Source organism: Dromiciops gliroides, chromosome 5 (assembly GCF_019393635.1).
Source record: "Dromiciops gliroides isolate mDroGli1 chromosome 5, mDroGli1.pri, whole genome shotgun sequence".
Lineage (NCBI taxonomy): Eukaryota > Metazoa > Chordata > Mammalia > Microbiotheria > Microbiotheriidae > Dromiciops > Dromiciops gliroides.
Window position 1 is genome coordinate 110014892 of NC_057865.1, and position 19457 is coordinate 110034348.

The following is a 19457-nucleotide window of genomic DNA, read 5'->3' on the forward strand; positions in this document are numbered from 1 at the left end:
AGCAAAGCACCCAGCACATTGGTTGATACATTGTTCTTACTGCTACATCAAAGGAATTTAGCCTTGATTGATGTATTGCCATTTAGAGTAGTCATTTTATGGCATTTCAAACTTGCTAAACAGACAAATTAATGCATTAATTCACTTTGAAAAATGTGAAGGTTCGATTTAAAGGAACTTTCAAGCTAGAGTAATAACAGACAGAAGTACCAATGGCAGGCTGAAATGGTTCGGATTAATACTATTAGATATGTGTTAGGTCAAAAAAAAATGAAGGTAAATTTTTGAAGTTGCAAGTGTGGAATTAAGCAACTCTCACATGTAAGAAAAATCCCAGTAGTCTTGTGGAAGAAAATAAGTGCTGAGAGTGGAACATGGGACAGATTCTAGATCCTAGAAAAGGGAAAATTCTGGAAGTTAAGAAGGTTCTCTGAAAATGCTTCTAGTATTATAATACTAAGCTATCAAAGTCCTTCCCATCATCATTAGTTCAGGTTTCAAGTGAATTTACTAGGGATTTCTTTTCTATGAGGATGCATTTCCAATTTGTGAAGACAAGACAAATCTTGAGTCCAAAAAAAGTTCATGGAAAAGGTTGCTTTCACTTTACAGAAATTCATATTTATAGTTAACAATTCTGGAATATATTCATTCTATATAACAACAGATACCTATGCAGTATTGCTGAATAAAATGTTTATTCTTTGAAGGCAGCAAAAATGGGATGATTACCTCCTACTTAGGGAACTAGATTTCCTAGTTTCCCTGGGCCAGTTCTATTTTTGATAAATTGTACTGAGTGGGCATTTGCCCTCAGAAATGTCTCAGGTAAGTTGTGACCCAGATTTATTGGCTTTCAAAGTAGTTATAGAAAAGCCTTGAAGTACTTTCATTTTCCTTGGGAAATACCAATTTTGAACTCTATACCAGGACTTTGGACTCTGAGAATCTTCTGGAGCATGACGTTGGTTAGCTATGGGGAAAAACCCAAAATTCAAACATGGCTTAGAGATCATATAAAATATGAAGCTAAAGGAATGTGCTCAGCGAGAATTTCTCAGTGTCTCTCCTTCACCACCATATCTAACAACTCGGTCTGGACTTAGTTCTACTCTGCTCTGCTCTTTCTGTTCCTTTTAACTAACTTTCACCTATTGTGTTGAACGAGGCTAAATTTAAGCCTGGGGTAGATAATGGCAAAATGTTAGTTGGGTTGAGTAATCTCAGGCTAAGTTTCAGCTTTCTGCAAAAAAGATTTCTGATGATCAGGGTCCAGTTAGAGTGAGTCGTTGTGTAAGTATCCCTATTATCTCTGGGGTAAAATACAAACTTTATGTTCTTCTTGAAGCCTAGCCCCAAGTTACCTTTCCAACCTTTTAATATGTTATTCCCCATTCCCTATGGCCTAGCCAAAGAGACATTCTTTCTTTACTCACAAAGGACAGTTCCTCTCCCTTCTCCATGACACTGTACAGACTTTTTTTTTCACTCCACCTCACCTCTTGGAATCTCTCGTTTCCTCCAAAGTTCAGCTCAGGTACAACATCTACATACGGCTTCCCTACGGCTGCTAGAGTCTCTTCTCCCAAATTAGTTTGTACTTATACTTGTGCATAAGTACTTGTACATGTATTGTACATATATACTTTGTATATATGTTGTGTATCCTTTTGCATGTGCATGCATTACCACCCCCCAGTTGAATATAAGCTACTCAGGACCTAGTCCATTGACCGGGACTTACAAGATGCTTAATAAATGCCTAGTTGACTGATCCTTTCTAGCCCTAAGGGCCCCCAAACTCTTCTACATTTAATCATCCTCTCTGCCATCCCTACTGTATCTCCTCTACAGATTCAAATCACTTCACCAGCCTCCTATTCCAATTGCGCCTGCGCAAGGAGGCTAGTCAGTGACTAGCCGCACCCCCCCACCCCCCATGCTCCCCGCTGGTGACGAGGGCGGGGCTTTGATCTGGGCGTTGGAGGGGAGAAGGGGAAGAGGAAGCCGGGGGTGGGTCATTGAGGGGAGCGTGAACCGGAAGTTGAAGGCGCTTCTCCCTTTCCAGTCGGATTCCGTTTGGCGCGGCCCCCGGCTCTGAGAGAACTTTCCTTCCCCCGGCTCCTGCGGCTGCTGCGTCCGACCGCCTTGGCCAGCAACACTCCGGTGCCACTCTCCGTCCGGGCTTCCCGCGGCCGCTCCCCGCCCACCGCCTTCGCTCCTCGCCCTCCTTCCCTCAGCCCCGTTCGCTGTCTTCTTTTCCTCTCTCCATCCGGCCGGCCCCACCGCAGTGATGTGCGACAAGGAGTTCATGTGGGCTTTGAAAAATGGAGACCTGGATGAGGTGAAAGACTATGTGGCCAAGGTAAGCGTGGGCCGGGGACGTGGGAGCGAAGGGGAGCCGCGGACGAGGCTCCGGGTCCCCGGGCAGGGGTAGGGGATGGCCGGCGGCCAGCATGGGGAAGGCTTCGCGACGAGGAGGGTCCTGGAGGGTCGCCGGGAGGGACAAGGGCAGGTCGAGAGCTTGAGTTCTCCTTAGAGGACAGACCGAGGGCTGCCTGTTTGGGTCAGTCAATCAAAACCACCGTATTCTCACTGTCGGTCAAGTTTATTTGCCTGGAATCTAACCCCATCCAGCAATCCCGGGCTCAGGCAGGGCTGGTTAGCTCCAAGTCCCTCTTCTAGACCTCCGGGAGTAGCTCTTTGGGGTTAGGCCGTTGTTCGGTGTGTCTTATTTAAAGACCTCTTTGATTTGTATTAAATCTGTACTAGACCCACCCATAGTGAAAAAGTCTCCCCAAGTGGGATTGACCAGGGCAGCCTTTCTTTCAAAAATGTTCGGCCTGACATGGCTTGAACGGATCCGTGGAAAATGGTCGTTTTCAAAATGTCATCATTCTGAAAAATCACAATTCTGAAAGTTATCACTTTAAGGAGCCTTAATTTTGGGTGTGGCGCTTTTCCTCTCCCTTGCCACAACACAGATAGACTTTTGCTTCAAGTGGTAAGATGGCATGAGTTTAAGACGTCCTAGCAATTTTTTGCACGAGCATGTTGACTTCAGTCCAGCCTTCTGGCTGATAGCATCCAAAATACTTAATTGTCTAATAAATAGTGTTGTTCAGTCATAGTATATTTAGTGAGAAGGAAACACTAATTTACAACCGCAGCCACATGTATAAAAATTGATTCGGTATTGTCCCAAAGACAACTATTTAACTATCTCAGTTTTCAGGAGGGACTGCCTTTGTTGACCCCAGTGCCTCTTTTTTATCAAACAAATTACTGTTTTAATGGATATAACAATTTTTTTATACGTGATTTTACTCTTCCTTTAGTTGCTTAAAAGAATGGCAACACTAAAAACAAATCTTAAAGGAAATCATAAGTTCACAACAGATACAAACATAAGGCCTATATATAGGCTTTCTTGCCTCTTGAACTCAGTAGTTGGCTTTCTCTAAGAAAAATTAACATTTCTTTACCACTGTGTTTTTCTTCTCAGGATAGTTGCATCTTAGGAAGCAAGAAACAAGTGGAATTAGTGTTTCTGAATGCTTAAAATACCTAAGACATTTTGGACAGATGATCGTTTTTTTTCTACTATCATATTCAACTCTGCATTATTTAGGCCCTTGTTATCCACTCTGTCAATAACTTGCCACAGATTATGATACTATGGTGTGCCATCTCCCCTAGTGACATTCTGAGCCAGATTCCATAAATTTGTCAATATAAATTGAGTAATAAGCAAGTACATATAATTCCCTGTCATTATATGAAGGGGTTGAACTAGATATCTAAGATCCCTGACTTATGACTGTGGTCCTATAATCTAGGATATACATTTGGAAAGGACCATGGTCAACCAGTCCAACCTCCTCATTTTTCAGATGTAAAAACTGAGGTCCAGAAAGGCTAAATAAATTTGACCCAAGGGGGCAGCTAGGTGGTGAAGTGGATAAAGCACTGGCCCTGGATTCAGGAGGACCTGAATTCAAATATGACCTCAGACACTTGACACTTACTAGCTATGTTACCCTGGGCAAGTCATTTAACCCTCATTGCCCTGGGGGGGGGGGTGGAGAATTGACCCAAGGTCATTTTGTTGTTGTTGTTCCTTGCCCTTTGTTCTTAAAGAGGACTATGACATCTAGGTGATGTCTTAACTTGCAGTGAATTGGATTTAAGTGAGGAAGGGCTGTGCAAGGTCTCCCAACTTCACTTTCTTCCAGAGCCATCTGGGCCCAGTGGCAAAATATATATATATATATCTATATCATCTATATCTATATCTATATCTATATCTATATATCTATATCTATATCTATATCTATATCTATCTATCTATATCTATCTATCTATCTATCTATCTATATATATATATCTAGACAACTGGAGATGGCCCTGGATCTTTAAGGCAATTGGGGTTAAGTGACTTTCCCAGGGTCACACAGCTAGTGTGTCATGAGGTTACATTTGAACTCAGGTCCTCCCAGTTTCAGGGCCAGTGCTTTATCCATTGCACCATGTACCTGGTCACAGTTGTAGAAAAGCAACCATTCCATCTCAGATCCTTTGAGTTCCAAATCCTGTATTCTTTCCACTGCATCTAGTTGACTTCAGAAACCAAACCTAAAGTTAGAATACGCCAACCAAAGTCTCCACTACTATTTTTGAAAGATCCAAGTACATAAGATATGGACACAGGGTTCTTGATTATGCTTCTATGTTTAAATAGGTGGTTTATAAGTTAAAATGTAATTGTTTTCATTGCTTTGATTTGTGTGGGGGTGGTGTGTATTCTATCCATTTTCTTTACTCTTATCATTCAGATATATGTAACAGGGAGAAGAAACAGGAGATAGAAGAATTGACAGTTTTCCCTAAAAGGTCTGATTAAGCAGAACATTTAGTTTTTTCCCTTTCTTAGATTTCCAAATGTGACTTGGCCTCTGTCTTCAGAAATGAAAAGTAGCCAAAGGCTAGCATTTGCTGACCATTCCTTTTTTTTTTCTCAGACACTGAAGTCCTACCTTTCCCATTTTTTCATTCACTAGCCAAACTCTTTGTGTATCTTCAGGGTTATTATGTATAAAGTATATATGTGTCAAAAGGTATAGGGGGAGATTATATGATATTTTGGCTTTCATACTGAGGTAAGAAAACTAGTTAAAAATTCTTCCTCTACCCTATCCTGTTTTGAAGTTCTGTGACAATGTTCACATGCAAAGACAACCCTTTTAGTACACCATTCCTTTTTAAAATTTGTGTTGAGGAATTTGTAGCTTCCCTCATACAATTGTGCTCCCTCTCCTGCCTTACCTCAATCTACTTCTGGTATCTCCTTGCAAAATTGAAGAATTATGGGGAAGTTAAGAAAGCAGTGACCAATGAAAAGTTAGTTAAGAGAATCCCAAGATCTGTGGGAACCTATCATGGATGGATTGAGTGTATATCAGAGGAAAAAAATAATAACTTTATATCTGGTTAAACATTGAAGTGTGACTTAAAATTTGTTAAAAGCCATTTTTAAAGTATTTTAGCTTCAAAGTAGCTGCGTCATAGTGGATAGAGACAGCAGGTTTCACGTCAGGAAGACTTGAATTCAGGTCCCACTTATAACACGTGGGCTGTGTGACCATGGGCAAGTTATTTAACTTCTCAGTGCACTACCTAACTCTTCAGGCTATAAGTTGCAGAACAGTAGTTGGTCTACACCTTCATCACTGTAATGCCAATGAAGACACAGGTGCATGATGGAAAAAACAAACATTTAACTTCTGAGCATGCACTTTTATTGAATGCCCACTGTGTCCTAAATACTTTTACAGGGCAATATAGAGAGTGTAAAAGAAATAGAAGACGTAGTACCACACCTAGAGGAGACATTTCCCAATCTCTGACACTCAGCTACCATCTTTCTCAGTTCTCTCTTCACTTACTCATTTTTTTTCACCTGACAATCCATGTACTATCTCTAATATTCCATTGTGTATTTGAATGATTGGAGATGTATTATACATACTTTAAGACACTTATAAGTTAACATACAAATGATTGCAAGTAAACACTTCAATTAGTAAGAGGTTCCTTATCTGTAGTAGCCTCAGTTATGTAGAGCACAAATAAGAATTTCAATGTTTTCATCTAGCCATAATACATTTCATAAAATCCATTAATCTCACATATTAACTTTTATATAGATTATTAAGGACATCGCTCAGACACTAAATGAAATATGTTAAATGATGTAATATTTGTAAAGTGCTTTACAAACCTTAAACTGTTATATAAATGCTAGCAGTTATTATTATTAATGTTTACTTTATACATTACTCTGACATGTTCCAAACCCGTAGCAAGTTAAAAGGGGCTATGAGGAATGAGGTAGGCATGAGTTTAAAAAAGTATATTGTCTATTGCCTGACAGAAAGGTAGCAAAAGGGCTATTCAGTGTTTAAAGTAAATAACCTGTAAACATAATAACCTCAAAGGCCACCACCATATAAGATATGTGAGACTGGTGCTAAAGCTTCTTTTTTTTTAAGTGAGGCAATTGGGGTTAAGTGACCTGCCCAAGGTCACACAGCTAGTAAGTGTTAAGTGTCCGAGGCCGGATTTGAACTCAGGTCCTCCTGACTCCAGGGCCGATGCTCTATCCACTGAGCCACCTAGCTGCCCCCTCGCTAAAGCTCTTCTAATTTAAGGTGACCGACCACATATTAGATTTTAAATATCACAGCTAGAATTTTAGGCTTTACAGATATAATTTTTAAAAGTTTGATGTTTCCTATGTGGCTTACGAAGTTGATTTCATTTTGTCACACCTCATTGTTAACAAAATAATTGATGATCATGGATCACAAACAGTATGATTGTGTTCATTTTATTCAGAAGATGACAGAGTGTAGTATAAATTTTAGAGATTTCTATCCAAAATTTTTAAACTAAGTTACAACACTTAACAGGTCCAGAAAAAAGTAAGGCATTGTATTGAAAACAGTTATAAGTACTGAAAGGATGAGAAGTTAAAGTATCAGGGTAAGATTGGGCCTAATCCAGGAAAGCTTTTTGGAGGAGATGCCTCTCATTATACCTTAACTAGGTTTTAAAGTAGTTTGATTGCCAGTAACATCACTTAAATGCCTACTGTGTGCAGGACATAAAACCTTTGCCAGGTTTTGATAATATAGTTCACTAAAGAGGAGTACTATTAAAATAACAGGACAAGTAAGTCCATGACTGCATCAGGTCTGATATGTGCACTCTCTTGTTTACATGTACTTCTGTTTCACTTTCTGTGAAATACTATACATCAGGTCTCTAACTTCCCTTTCTGTGTGGTTTCCTTTCCCTCTCCATCCCCCATTCTGACAGTGCCTATCCTCTACACTTTAATAGGGCCTCAGGTTTAAAAAGGCAACAATTGTGTGAGAGAAAATAGGATCACTTGAACCCAAGAAAGAAAAAACTGACTAAGAATTGACTATTTTCTTTAGAAATTTGAAAACTTTTTGGACTCACTTTTCTTGTTGTTTCCTAAATGGTATTGAGATTAAAACAGACCGCAATTCAGTCTGCTTTGTATTTATTATGTTCAAGAAATTACCTTGCCTTGAAATTAAAATGTAATACTTTCCTTACATCGGAGAATATGAATATGTATAACTTTTTTCCTCTATAGTAGTAGCGGAAACCTAGTCATATTATTAGATCATACTATATCAATAAGTGCTTTAATTAGATGTAGAATATTTACAAATGTAAACTTTCATAAGGAGGTTTACCTCTTATTAGTATAACTTACCTAATGTTAATTGGTTTGGGGAAAACACAACTTTAGTCTAGCCAGTGTTACAAGAGGTAGTTCCACAGGAATAACATCATAAATGGGCATTGGGCCAAACAGTACTATGGAGTTTCATGACTGTACAGTCAATTTGGTTATAGTGAAACCAACTCTGTTGGGGTAACCTTAATGTTAAAACTTATGAAGGTACAAGCTACTTCAGTGCCTTGTATATGCTTACTTGATAAATTAACAATATTGATCAAATGTACAGATACAGGATCTAGGGTAGCATATATAATAAATAATACTTAACCAAATGTTTATTGGTTGCCTTTGTTTAAGCCCCAAGCAATATCTAGAATGTTATACAGTAATAAGCATCTTCTTCCTTCTGTAGGAAAATTATCTACCATCATTAGGACATGGACTTTGAGATAGTGAGGATGGGGTTATATTGATCCATATATTCACTATAATTCATTTCATCCATTTAACCAAAGCACTATATAAGGCCTGAAGTGGGAAAAATGTTACTGGCTGTGGTATAGTGCAGAAGGATTTATGGAAGAGATGGCATTTAATTTTCACTTTAAAGGACATTTGAGAACCCAAGAAATAATGGTAGATGGAGTATTCTGAGGAAAGGGAATGATGTAAGCAAAGTTAAACTAGAATGTTGGGGGCAGGGGGAATGAAGTATTCTCCTGGGACTAGAACATAAAGTACATGGGAGATGTGAATGAAGAGAAGGTTGAAAAAGTAGAAAATTTAAGATGATGCCAGACTGTGGAGGGCTTTGAATGCCAGACAAAGGAGTTTAAACTTTATTTGGGATTCATGCTTCTAAAAGTGTGTAACTTAACTAAATCTATGCATAAAAAAAAATTCTTGTGGTAGCTGTGTGAAGGATTGGAGAGAATTGAAGTTCTAGTTGATATTAGATACTAATACAGAAATCCAGGCTAGTAGTAATGAGAATCTGGACTGGTTAAAGGCAGGGGGATAAAAAGAATAGAGGAGACAATGGATAAAATGATGTTTTGAAGGTAGAATTTATAATACTTTCTAATTGATTGGATGTGAAAAGTGACAGTGAGGATGAGGTAGAGGGAGGTAACCAAGATTATAAGCATGGGAGCCTGGACATATTGCCATAAACAGAAATAGTAATTAAAGGATATAGTGGAAGGATGATTTTTTTTTTTTGGCAAGGCAATGACGGTTAAGTGACTTGCCCAGGGTCACACAGCTAGTGTCAAGTGTCTGAGGCTGGATTTGAACTCAGGTCCTCCCGAATCCAGGGCCAGTGCTTTATCCAGAAGGATGATTTTAAGGTGTGACTCAGACATACAGGGAGAACCACCCAATAGGCAGATAGAGTTGCGAGTCTGGAGCTCACTATTGGTAATATAAATTAAAATGGCCCCTTTCCCACCCCACCGGCCAGTGTTTGAATAATTGTTAGCATTTCCCTCAATCCTCCTAGGAAAGTATGCTCGCTTAACAGAAATGAATCTCTAGGACAATATAGGGGAAATATTTGGAGGTAGGAGAAAATCATTCCCCAACCTCAACCCCCGCCAATTTACCTACAGATAAGGTCTGGGATTTGGAAAGGGAGTATTTCCAGTCCTCAGTCTATTTTCCTTAACCCCCGTTTCCTTTAAGTGAGGAACTTGAAGTTTGAGGGCTCTCTAAAGAGCTAGATTCAAAAATAGGGGACCTCAGAAGCAAGACTTATTTCTCTCATAGAACACTACACTCAGGTATTCCAGGAGGTGCAGGCTGATAGGTTTACTCCATTCCTAGATCATAGGATCTTGAATAGGACAGCTACTGGGATTTTAGAACAGAAATCATTTAGCAGTAAGCATTAACTGTGAACTTCAAACAGCAGCTGCTTATACCTTACCTTCCATTCATTTAGTAAGGCACTGTGTAGACTAAGAGAATTCAAAGACAAAAACAGAACAGTTCTCTTTGCCCTGAAAGAGTCTACATTCTATTTGCAGGAAAACAATGTGAGCAAAATAAATTAATAAAAAATATATACAAAGTAATTTCAAGGAATTGGAGCACTAGTAACCAAGAAGATAGGGATAGGCCTTTTATATATGGAAACCCTTGAGCTGCGCCTTGAAGAAAGCTGTGGGTTCTAAAAAGAGACAGCCTGTGTGCAAAGGCACCACAAACAGAGCCAAGATATGCAATGATATGTATAGAGCAGTTTAGCAAGGAAATAGAGGACATGAAGGAGAGTATTATATAATAAGCCTGGAGCCAGATTGTGAAGGGTTTTAAATATCAAACAGGAATTTGTATTTTATCCTAAATGTAGTTGTGAACTACTAGAGCCCCCTGAGCAAGGGAGAAACCTCAGTCCTATATTTTAGGAGAATTTAGCAGCTATGTGGACAATAAATTTGAAAGAAGAGGGAGAACAATTAGGAGGCTATTATAATATAGTTAAATAGTGATTTGGTAGGGCCTGGACTATGGTGGTGGCTGTGTTGTTGTTCAGTCATGGCCAACTATAGTGTTGACCATATGAGTGTATTAATATTGTAGAGAGATAATCGAAATTTGGCAACTGATTGAATATGGAGGATGAAGAATGGCAAAAGGTCAAGGATGACTGGGATTGTGAGCCTGGATGACTAGAAGGTTGCTGGTGTTCTTCAAAGAAATAGGAAAATTAAGAAGAGGGGAAGGTTTGGGGAGAAAGTTAATGAGTTATGTTTTGAACATACTGAATTTAAGAAACCTAAGGGGACATCCATTTGGAGAAATCCAGTAGGCAGTGGTAAAGTGGGACTTGAGCTGAATATCTAGATCTGGGAGTTAGCTGTATAGAGTTGAACCTATAGGACCACTTAGAAAGAATAACAAGAGAAAGGTGCCCAGGGCAGAACATAAGTACTGGAAGATGTGATGGATGATGCAGTGAAAGAGCTGTCAAACAGGTAGGAAATCCAAACCAAGAGTACTCAAGGGGAGAGGGATTGATTGATCATCAGTGTTCCCAATGTTAAGGGCTAAAATTCTAGCTAGTCTGTCTAAAATATCTTATGAGTGGTCGCCAATAAATTATAAGCTTTAGCAAGAGTTAGGCTTTTAAGCATTTATTAAGGAGAATAAGAATTTGGTAAAGAGAGAGAGAAAGGCCTAGATTCCTATCTATTAAAGGGAGAGCACATTTCTAGTTCCGCTCTCCACCAGAGTCCAGAGGAAAGAGAGCGAGCGCGAGCGCCAGTCTCTTCCTTCCTCCTCCCACTAGCCCGTGTCACTTCCTGACGCCAAAGAAAAGACTCCTGGTCTTGCCCTCAAAGACCTTCTCTTCATGGGCGGAACTCTTCTACAGTAAGTCTCCAGCAATCGTTACACCAAACTCTTTCTCTCCTCAGTTCAACTTTTCATCCCTTTCACTGTTACCTGAGAAGTGGTAATGTCTGTCTTCTTAGTTCTCCCTGAGTTGTGCTACAGTCTACCATCTGACGTTTTCTGAAATAACTGTTTTTATTCCAATCTCACCAAAAGAAAACACCTAGGATGAGTAGAACCAACTCCCTTTCCCTTGCTTATCAACTTACCCAACCTACTCCTACTAGGGTTTTATCCTACTAAGGCTTTATTAAACTTTTCCAACTAAAATTTTTACACATCCATCTAGCCTAAATGAGCCTGATAACTCTACAGTATTAAGTACAACTAATAACAACACCTAGGTAATTAGTTTGGATCACTAATTACATAACAAGTGAATGGTGAGCTTTATTGACATTCCTCTCTAAACTTTAGTTAACCAGGATTCACAATAATACTCTTATTGAAATTTCCTGGTTAACTCTGTACAGCTAATTCACGATTACTTGTAAATAGATTAGCCTTTTTAAGGCTTAACCTTATCACAGATAAATGAAAAGTTAGAAATTGGCACAAAATAGTTAAGTTATATCAGGGCTTCAAGTTTTTCCATTCCCAACCCCTTTTCACCCAAGAAATTTTTATGTGACCCCAGGTATATAGGTATATAAAAAAGGTACACATAACTTCTTACTGTTGTCAAATTTTTTGTAGCCCATAGTTTCAGAAGCTTTGAGTTATATTATCTGAACTATCTCCCTTCTATTCATACCAATAGCATAACCTGTATTACAGGTTTAAAGTCTGGAAAGAAGTAGTTTCTTGGTCATTTTCTCCTCATTATTCCTCAAGCTTAAAAATACCAGGAAAAGGATCCAGCTTGCACTGACAGTAGCCATGCCAACAAAAGTATAAGTCCTTTAATTTTCTTCAGCATCTAGGTAACACATAATGCTATGCTTTTGTTTTTTATTCATTAAGAATTATTTCGGGCACCGTAGTGATGAGATAGTTTGGATACAAGTATTGCATAGGAAAAATACTTCCTATGTTTGAAACCTGTTCTCAGCAGTAAAATAATGTTTAGATACACTAGACAATCTAATTGTGATAGAATTAATGAGCCCTAATAGTTATTTGACTGTCACAAGACATATTATAGTAAGTATTATATCCCAAAACAGCCTCTTTGTTTGCTTTAGCCTTTTGAACAATTCCATGGGCAAGAATGAGGCCTTTGAATACTTGTTCATGGGGGACTTAAACTGCTTATTCACTTCATTCATAGAAGTCTAGCAATGACTCACTTATCTGGAATTCAGCTATCCAGCAAATTAACCTATCCAGAATACAGCCCCTGTGTAGCCAAAATATCACAAAGTATTTTTGCACTAAAATTCATTCATTTTACTCATAGGAAAGTCCTTCAGAGCCTAAGTTAGAAATTATTTACTCGTACTTCATACTTAATTCTAAGAAGTTTGGCTATCAAGTTTCCAAACTGACCTATTAGAAGCAGAAAAGTAGAAGCTAGAAGGGGGCCTGCCTATAGTTAGAAATACTGACAGCAGTAAGAAGTGATAACAACAGAGAAGAAATAACAAAATTACAAAGACACAAGAATTCAAATAACAGTTGTTAGACTATTTAACATGGGCACAAACAAAACTACATGCCATAATAGACCCTGAAAACATCACTGAACAGTACTTTATTTAAAGCACCATAACTTTGCACATAAACATTCAGTAAATGTTTAATTTTATTCAGCATCATTTTTTAGAGGCAGTCAGGGTTAAGTGATTTGCCCAGGGTCACAAAACTTAGTAAGGGTCTGAGGCTGGATTTGAATACATCATTTAAAAAACAACAACAACAACAACTTGTTAAATTATATTCAGCATACTGTATTTAAGGCTTGGAAGTATTATCACATTTTAGGAACAACCCCACCAGGGTCACACAGCTAGTAAGTGTCAAGTGTTTGAGGTCAGATTTAAACTCGGGTCCTCCTGAATCCTGTTAAGGGTTAAAATTCTAGCTAAACTGTCTAAAATATCTAATGAGTGGTCGCCAATAAATTATAAGCTTTAGCAAGAGTTAGACTTTTAAGCATTTATTAAGGAGAATAAGAATTTGGTAAAGAGAGAGAGAAAGGCCTAGATTTCTATCTATTAAAGGGAGAGCACATTTCTAGCTCCGCTCTCCACCCGCGTCCTCAGGCCAGAGAAGCGAGACTGAGCGCCAGTCTCTTCCTTCCTCCTCCCACTAGCTCGCGTCACTTCCTGACTCCTGGTCTTGCCCTCAAAGACCTTCCCTTCATGGGCAGAACTCCTCTACAGTAAGTATCCAGCAGGTGGCGTTATTCCAATCGTTACAATCCAGGGCCAGTGCTTTATCCACTGCGCCACCTAGTTGCCCCCTTTAGGGACATTTCTATCCAGAATTTCACTCCCAGTAGAGTCTCCATTTTTTCCCATTAATTTACTACTTAAAGGAGTTAAGTAATTATTTGGGGAAATTGGCCATCCAAAATGACCTATATCACAGAGGCTACAGATAGCTGAAGTTTTCCTGTAGTAATTACTATGCTAGCTCTACTTTTTCCTTCAGAAAAGTTGCTTGTCTCTGCTATCTTCAACTTTTCCTTCCAGCCTTTGATAATTATCTTCTAATAGTTTGTAGGGAGATGGCATGTACACAAATAATAACACAAAGTGGTTTTACACACTTTTTGTATATCAGAAAAGTAACGATGAAGTTCCATAAAAGTTCAGAGAAAGGAATCAGGGAAGGCTTCACAGAGATGTCTTTAAAAGATAGATTTATGAATATATTTTTGTGTCATGGACCTTTTGGCAAAGTCTATGGATCCATTTTCAGAATGTCTGTAAATGTATAAAGTATATAAGATTACAAGGGAAACCAATTATGTTGAAATAGTTATCAAAACTTTAATACAAGTTCATAGGACACAGCCACCTCCCCCAGTTAAAAACTCCTAATTAATCAAACCCTTACATTTGAATAAGTCACTTGTCTTTATAATATTGGGTCCATCTGTACAGTAATTAAACTATATTTGGAAGATAATTTACAAAAGTACACTTTAGAATTTTTTGTACTGATACAGAGATGATAGTTTTTCATATTTTCATGAATATCATAACTTTTAGGAAGAAATTCCAGTAAAGGATCACTTTTGAGGTAGAGAATGAAGAAGCTACATTTGCAATTAATCATTCTTTACCCCAAATTGAAAGTACTGTATTTTTTTGAAAGGCATTCATTATGATAAATAGGTTTTTCATTTTGTAGTTTTCATATTATTATGTTTGCTAATTTGAGAAAAATTCACTATCGCTCATTCCTTTTTATGAGTAATGTCAAGAAATATGAATTACAAACCAACTTAAAATTTCTTTTCTAAATATTACTAAATAGGGGCAGGTAGGTGACTCAGTGGATAGAGCACCAGCCCTAGAGTCAGTAGGACCAGAGTTCAAATCCATCTTCAGACACTTGACACTTATTAGCTGTGACCCTTTGCAAATTTTTTTTTAATGTAAATTAAAAATATATAAATAACTATTACTAAATACCAAAAATAAATTTTGTTATTAGCAAACCTAGTAATTCCACTTTGGTGGATCAAATCAGTTCCATAACTTAAACAATAAGTAAGAAATCTAGATTTTGACAAATTTCATTAGGCAAAGGTTCCACTTAGTTGGATTAGGTGAAAATATTTTGTGCTGATAAAACATTAAGAGAAATCTTGGGGCAGCTAGGTGGCGCAGTGGATAAAGCACTGGCCCTGGAGTCAGGAGTACCTGAGTTCAAATCTGGCCTCAGACACTTAACACTTACTAGCTGTGTGACCCTAGGCAAGTCACTTAACCTCACTAAAAAAAAAAAAAGAGAGAGAGAAATCTTTACCTACAACTATTTAATGACTGTCTTTATTTCATAAGGAACAAAAAAAGCCTAAGACTTTTTACTGATTAAAAATTTAATAAATTGTTAAGTAATTTTTTCTCTTTTAGTCTTAAATATTTTGACACTTAGAATTGCTATGGCACATTTATTTTGAAAGCACATATGAGTTGATGACAGTGAATTAATTGTTAATGATAAATTGTATTTTTGTGGGGGAAAGTGTGGTAAATCAAGACTGGTCATTTTGTTAATGAGTGTTTTTACACCAGTAATACAACATATCCTTCATAAAAGCAAATTAATTTGAAAAGTGGCAGATTAGTAATTCCTTTCTCCAAATAAATACAGTACAGACACCCCTGGCAGTTGCTATTCTGTAACTGTCATCTCTGATGAAGTATGATTTTGTGTTGCTCTGTGTCATTTCATTTTTAGCCAGATTCTCTTCTAAGATTGATAAGAAGTATGAAGCTTTTTGTTGATCCATTGGAAATATATAAACAGTATGAACTATTCATTTCATATAGGTAATTGGACAGCTGCTAGATAGTAATGACATTTTTAGTATCAATCTATTATGGATTTTAACTAATAGTAAAAAACCCCCCACTTATTTCTAGTCATTTGAGCTGTCTAATTTCATAATAGTCTTCTTTAGTAGTCTTGCTTTAACAAAGATTTATTTATTTATTTATTTATTTATTTTTTTAGTGAGGCAATTGGGGTTAAGTGACTTGCCCAGGGTCACACAGCTAGTAAGTGTTAAGTGTCTGAGGTCAGATTTGAACTCAGGTACTCCTGACTCCAGGGCCGGTGCTCTGTCCATTGCGCCACCTAGCTGCCCCTCTTTAACAAAGATTTAACTCAATGATTTGTAATGTAATCTGTGAACTAAGTAAAGTTTAGTTCCTGAGAGTGTTTACCTTCGAGGTTACACTCTAAAGAATTTTTAAGATGTGAATGAGCAAAAATATTACAGCATGTAACAGAAATTTTGGAGAAGCATAAACTCATCCATACAGAACTTGTTCAATTAAATGTTAGTCTCTTTTTGCTCTACTATCAGTTAGTTGGCCAGTATTAATTTACATGCTGTGCTACTGAATGGTAACACATCTGCTAATTTAGCCCAGGTTTGTTAAGTAGATTTTGGGGACACTAGTCTCTTGTGACAGTACAGTGTGTACTTTCGCAGTAGAGATCAGCTGCCATATTATGTTGTATCTTGAACATTTAAAAAGAAAAATTCCTTATGGCTTTTCTATCTAAAAAAAAGGAAATTAATAATGGGGACCAAATTGTTACTTTATTTAAAATATAATGTTGATGACAGATTAGAATTTTTTTAAGTTTCAAACACTATTACATTTGAATGTTTAGCATACACAGTAAACCTAATATTATGGTAGCATTGCTTTTTCACTACCTATTGGTGAATACCAAGGTTAGAGAACCTTGTAGCCACTACTCCACAGTAAAAACAAACCAGGACCCAATATAAGTAAAAAAAAAAAATTGATTTTGTTTGGTAGGACTAGAAAATGATAGATAAGGAAGAGAAGATGGCCTAGTCATGTGGTGAGAGCAGAGAATTACAGGATTTCACACAAATGTGAAGCGCAGTTTTCCACTGGTACCCTCCTATCATCAGAAGAAAACAAAGAAGGCATTCAGACTGTCAAGTGGATCCCCTATGGTGAACTTAAAGAAAGACACAGACAAAAGTCACTTGCACCATGCTGTGACGCTCCAGAAGTGTTTTCTTCATTCCAGCCCTGTAAAATAGGTGGTATAGGGGCAGCTAGGTGGCGCAGTGAATAGAGCACCTGCCCTGGATTCAGGAGGACCTGAGTTTAAATCCGACCTCAGACACTTAACACTTACTAGCTGTGTGACCCTGGGCAAGTCACATAACCCCAATTGCCTCACCCAAAAAAAAAAAAAGTGGTATATTATTATCATTGTTTTATAGATGAAGAAATTGCATCTCAGAGAAGTTAATTGACTTGCCCATGATTTTCAGAACTGTTACATATAACAACCTAGTTCTCTTTCCCCTTAAGTCCAATATTTTTTCCACTATATCTGGCTGACACTTATAAATGTTAAACATTTATAAGATTTAACACATCTCATTTAAACATTGTTGGTTTTTTGGGGATACCCTAAACTCTTGACTGACCTCATCAATACAAAGATCCAGTTGTTACTATGAGTTCCGAATGTAGAACTGAAGTCATAGTCCAGAGTGTCACGCCAAATGAAGACATTGGTAAGATATAGAATCTAAACAGACAGCCCAAGGATCACTGTCCAGAGGGCCAATATCATAGGCAGAAACAATACAAATATGTAGGCGTGAGCAAGTGGTACAGTGTACAGTCTTGGGAGGAGGAAGCAGAATCACAGTTGATATCTGGAGACTTAGGTCTGGCATATGCAGATGGGTCCACACAACAGCACAAGCTATCTGTGTCCAGTGACTGAAGAGCATAGACTATCTGACTTCTTTCTTTGTTTTGGTTTTCATCAGTTTAGGGAAAAAATATATTAATTGAAAAATTAAATCCTTAAGGAAATAAACATTCTAAATGTGAGTTCAGATTTTGGCAACTTTACTGATCCCAGATTTTATGTATGCTAGTGATTTTAAGGAAATAGTTTTATTCTGATTAGAGGAACTTTTTTAATCAGTCACAATTCAGGTCTTGATTTTGACAGTTTCTCTCCAAATGGAGAGAGTTATTATTGATAGCAATTAGAATCAAAACTGAAAGCTACTCTGTTTAAAAGCTGATTCTTTATAACATGACTGCCAGAACTCTAAAGGTTTATATTTATTAAGAGTTAAGAGTACTAATTCATTGTTGGTGGAGCTGTGAACTGATCCAACCATTCTGGAGAGCAATTTGGAATTATGCCCAAAGGGCATAATATTTGAATGTTGATCTACTGTGATGGACTATATTCTTCTGGTACAGAAGAGTTCCAGGGAACTCATGATAGAAAAGGATCTCCAAATCCAAGGGAAAAAAAAAAAGAACTGTGGAGTATAGATGCTGAATGAACCATACTATTTCTTTTGTTTTTGGTGCTGTTGTTTTTTTTTTCTATTTTGAGGTTTTTCATCATTGCTCTGATTTTTTTCTCTTATAACAGGACTAATGCAGAAATAGGATTAATGTTATGTGTATATATATGTGTGTGTATAGATATATATATCTATATATATGTATATGTATATAGATATATACATATAACCTATACCAGATTACCTGCTGTCTAGGGGAGGGGGGAGGGAGGGGAGGGAGGGAGAAAAATCTGAAATTGTAAAGCTTGTATAAACAAAAGTTGAGAACTATCTTTACATGTAATGGAAAAAATAAAATACCTTATATGTAAAATAACAGCTCATAATATAAAATACTTGAGACTCTGCCTGCCAAGACAAACCCAGGAATTATATGATCAAAATTACAAAAAAGACTTTTCACACAAATAAAGTCAGATCTAAACAAAAAAAAAAAGAGTTAAGAGTGTTTTAGTATAAAATCTATGGAACTGCATTCTGAGAATCTTTTCAGTACTGCACGAAGGGCAGAATTAAAAGATAATAATCTATTGTGAGAATACTGTGATAATAATAATCTACTTAAGTCTTTCAGGGAAATTTATCATTTTGGGCTCTAAGAATTCCATTCACCTATACAGATCACCCCTTGTCTGTAATTTAGAGTTTTGTAAGGCTCAGAAAGACCAAGTTGACTTAGCTAGCAAATATCAGAATTAGTAAGAGGGTTTTCCTTACTCTTAAGTGTAGCATTTCTATTCGCCTAATCCCATTGCCACCTCATTGTATAATAATTTCATAACGTTTTATATTTTTCAATAGACTGATACCCCCATTGTGAGGACCAGTTCAGTCTTTTTTTCTATGTAATTTAAACTACACAAACATGAAAAAAATTAAATGATTGTACTTTGGAGAAAAAACAAAAACAAAAAAACAACCCAGACTGTTATGTCCCATGAATTTTTTTTACAATTATATGAAAAATCGCAATTGAATTAATTTCTTCTATATACTTTGGATTCTAAATGTTAAGCAAAGTCTTAGAAAAAGACTTAAATTGATGGCTGTATAAAGGGTTTGGTGAGCTGATGAGGTAAGTATTCCAAGATGCTATGTTGTAGAAGAGAAGTCCTTTTTTTGTTTGTTTTATCCTCAAGATCCTGTTATAAGGGTATAATTTAGTAGGCAATATTCGATTTGAAATAATTACTCTAAAGGGAATAGTTAATGAGCCAAATTATATTACAAATAACCTTCTAGTGATGTTTATTCCAGCAAGATTTGAAA

At 37.2% G+C, this 19457-nt stretch overlaps 1 protein-coding gene across 1 annotated transcript in view; it reads left to right on the forward strand.

Moving 5' to 3' along the window:
- Nucleotides 1-1980: 1980 nt before the first annotated feature.
- The window catches only part of MTPN (myotrophin), a 56109-nt gene continuing 38632 nt past the window's right edge, over nucleotides 1981-19457 (forward strand). Inside the window, exon 1 of the mRNA XM_043966288.1 lies at nucleotides 1981-2365. Within this exon, the coding sequence (XP_043822223.1) occupies nucleotides 2294-2365 (72 nt within the window). The 5' untranslated portion in view covers nucleotides 1981-2293. The remainder of the gene's footprint in view (nucleotides 2366-19457) is intronic.